The 2,092-nt window shown below is 50.8% G+C and overlaps 1 protein-coding gene across 1 annotated transcript in view; it reads right to left on the reverse strand.

Moving 5' to 3' along the window:
• Positions 1–2,092, reverse strand: part of WISP3 (WNT1 inducible signaling pathway protein 3) — a 6,363-nt gene that overhangs the window by 2,120 nt on the left and 2,151 nt on the right. Inside the window, exons 2-3 of the mRNA XM_009698072.1 lie at positions 674–950; positions 3–245 (exon numbers count right to left, since the gene is read on the reverse strand). Coding sequence (XP_009696374.1) covers positions 3–245; positions 674–950 — 520 coding nt within the window. The remainder of the gene's footprint in view (positions 1–2; positions 246–673; positions 951–2,092) is intronic.

Here is a 2,092-nt window from a genome sequence, read left to right on the forward strand (position 1 = left end):
ACCTGACATCAGTCTGTAGTTCGGTGACTGAAGATGCTTGTGCTGTCCCGGGACGCAGAGGGATTGTCCGGGCTGCCTTCGGCCCCCAACTCTGGCGCAGGGACTTGCTGCTGATCCTGGCGCGAGGACAGGCGTACATCCAATCGCACCGCTGACACACAGGCACTGATAGAGCGGGTTCGGTTGGAAGGTCTGCCCGTTAAGATAATAAACTCCGTTGAGCTCACATCCTACCGCTACCAGATCTGCAAATGGAAAACAACAGTTACTACCGCAGGAGGAGCAGGTGGTTCCTGCTCACAGGGTGCTGTAGTGCTGCCATCAGCCCTTCCTGCACCCGCAGCTTCAAGTTCTTCCCAGCCCAAGCGCATATCTCTCTTTTATTTACGCCCAGGGATAACTACAGCCGCCTACCTTTAGATCAGTCAGCGTGGCTGCAAACAGCAGGCTTGTGCCCAGTGGGCTGGTTTCACTAATGCATACACAGGTAAGTTTAAAGACAGTCCCAGCCCGACTCTCGGATTCTCCGACTGAGAAGCAGGAGGACTAAATGAGGATCAATTGCCCGGCGCAGAGCTGCATGGTGCCAGCAAGTAGTTTGCCTCCAAACCCGTTCACCTGCGCCGTCCCACCCTCCTGGCTTTCAAGAAGGGAACATGAAAGAACGACTTACATGCGCACACGCCTGTTTCATACCTAGGCTCGTCTTCCGAGTAGTCGCAGTAGAGGCCTTTGTGGGGATCGCAGACGGCGGCTTCGTCGCAGGTCTCCCCCGACTGCTTGGCGCAGACCTTGCAGCAGCCGCAGCCGTCCTTCACCAGGCTGACCCCGGGGCTGCAGGCCGGCACGGGCGGGCATCTGCACGGCCACCGACAAACCTCCTTGCGCTGGTGGGCTTCGCCGCTGTCTGAAGGTTTTTCTCCGGGCTTCAACGCTGGACTGTGGAAAAACTTACAGACAGTGGGATGTTTTGAGAGCTGAATGCATTACGTGTAGCTGGGACAGCATAAAATGAAGCTGGGATGGAAAGAACTGTGACGTTGCGTGAAGATGCTTAACATTTCCCATCTCGGAGGATCCAAAAAGTGAGAGGCTGTGAGGTTTAGGTAGGAGACCAAGGACTGATTTCACCGGTCACTGTCACGCGCTGAGGTGTTGTTCCACCAGCGAGCCCGGCCTACTGCTTGTATGAAACACAACTCCTTGGTCTTGCCTTGGCCTTCAATAGAACAAAACCTGTAGTAGAGCTAAGGCAGGGAAAAAAGTGTTTTAAAGTAGACGGTGGATTTATTTTAAGTATTCCTTCCCACAAACCTCCTATCAAATTAATTAATTTTTGATTCCTCCCGCTGTTTGATAGCCAGCCTCTGCCCTGTGTGCGGCTTCTGATGGCAAAAACATTTTAAAATAGGAAACCTCTTTTGAGTGTTACGTTTGCTCCAAAGTTTGAGTAGCTGTTTGGGAAGGAGCATTATTGTGTTTACAAATTCTCTTGTGCTAGACACAAAAATTGAATCCTAATAAGGGAGGCTTGCAGCTGCACTGAGCTTAATAGGTCATTTTCTAAGAGCGTATCTATTTGCATGACTAAGTGTTCCTTGAATCCAGGGCTTACAGGGCAAAGATGTATCTCTAAAAGAGATTTGTATCACAGCAATAGGAAGTCAAGATCTAGCCAGAATTTACTGTTTTCCACCTTCTGTCTCAGAATTCATGGGGTTTTGGGTTATTTTGCTTTTGTTTTGTTTTTTAAGAAAAAGAAGTCCTCAGTAATTCTTGATGGGTTTCTTTTTCTGAGGCATGGGCGAAGATTAGGTAGCACAGAGTGCGAAAGGATCCATTTGAGATAGCTATATTCGATCTGCTGTTTTGAAGAACTACATCTAAAACATAAGAGTTTAGACCTTGGCATTAAATCCTTTCATGCTGCTGATTCCAGCAGAAACGCAGGTCGTGATGCAGTTATTCCTCGCGGGTGAGTGGACCCACAGTCAAGTGGGGGCACACGCAGCCCTCGGCCAGCACCGCGCTGCGCGGCGTGGGAGCTGCTCCCATCGCGCAGCTCTGGCCGCCCGCGGAGCGCGAGGGGAAG

The sequence above is a fragment of the Cariama cristata genome, unplaced genomic scaffold (assembly GCF_000690535.1).
Source record: "Cariama cristata isolate BGI_N322 unplaced genomic scaffold, ASM69053v1 scaffold2834, whole genome shotgun sequence".
Taxonomy (NCBI): Eukaryota; Metazoa; Chordata; class Aves; order Cariamiformes; family Cariamidae; genus Cariama; species Cariama cristata.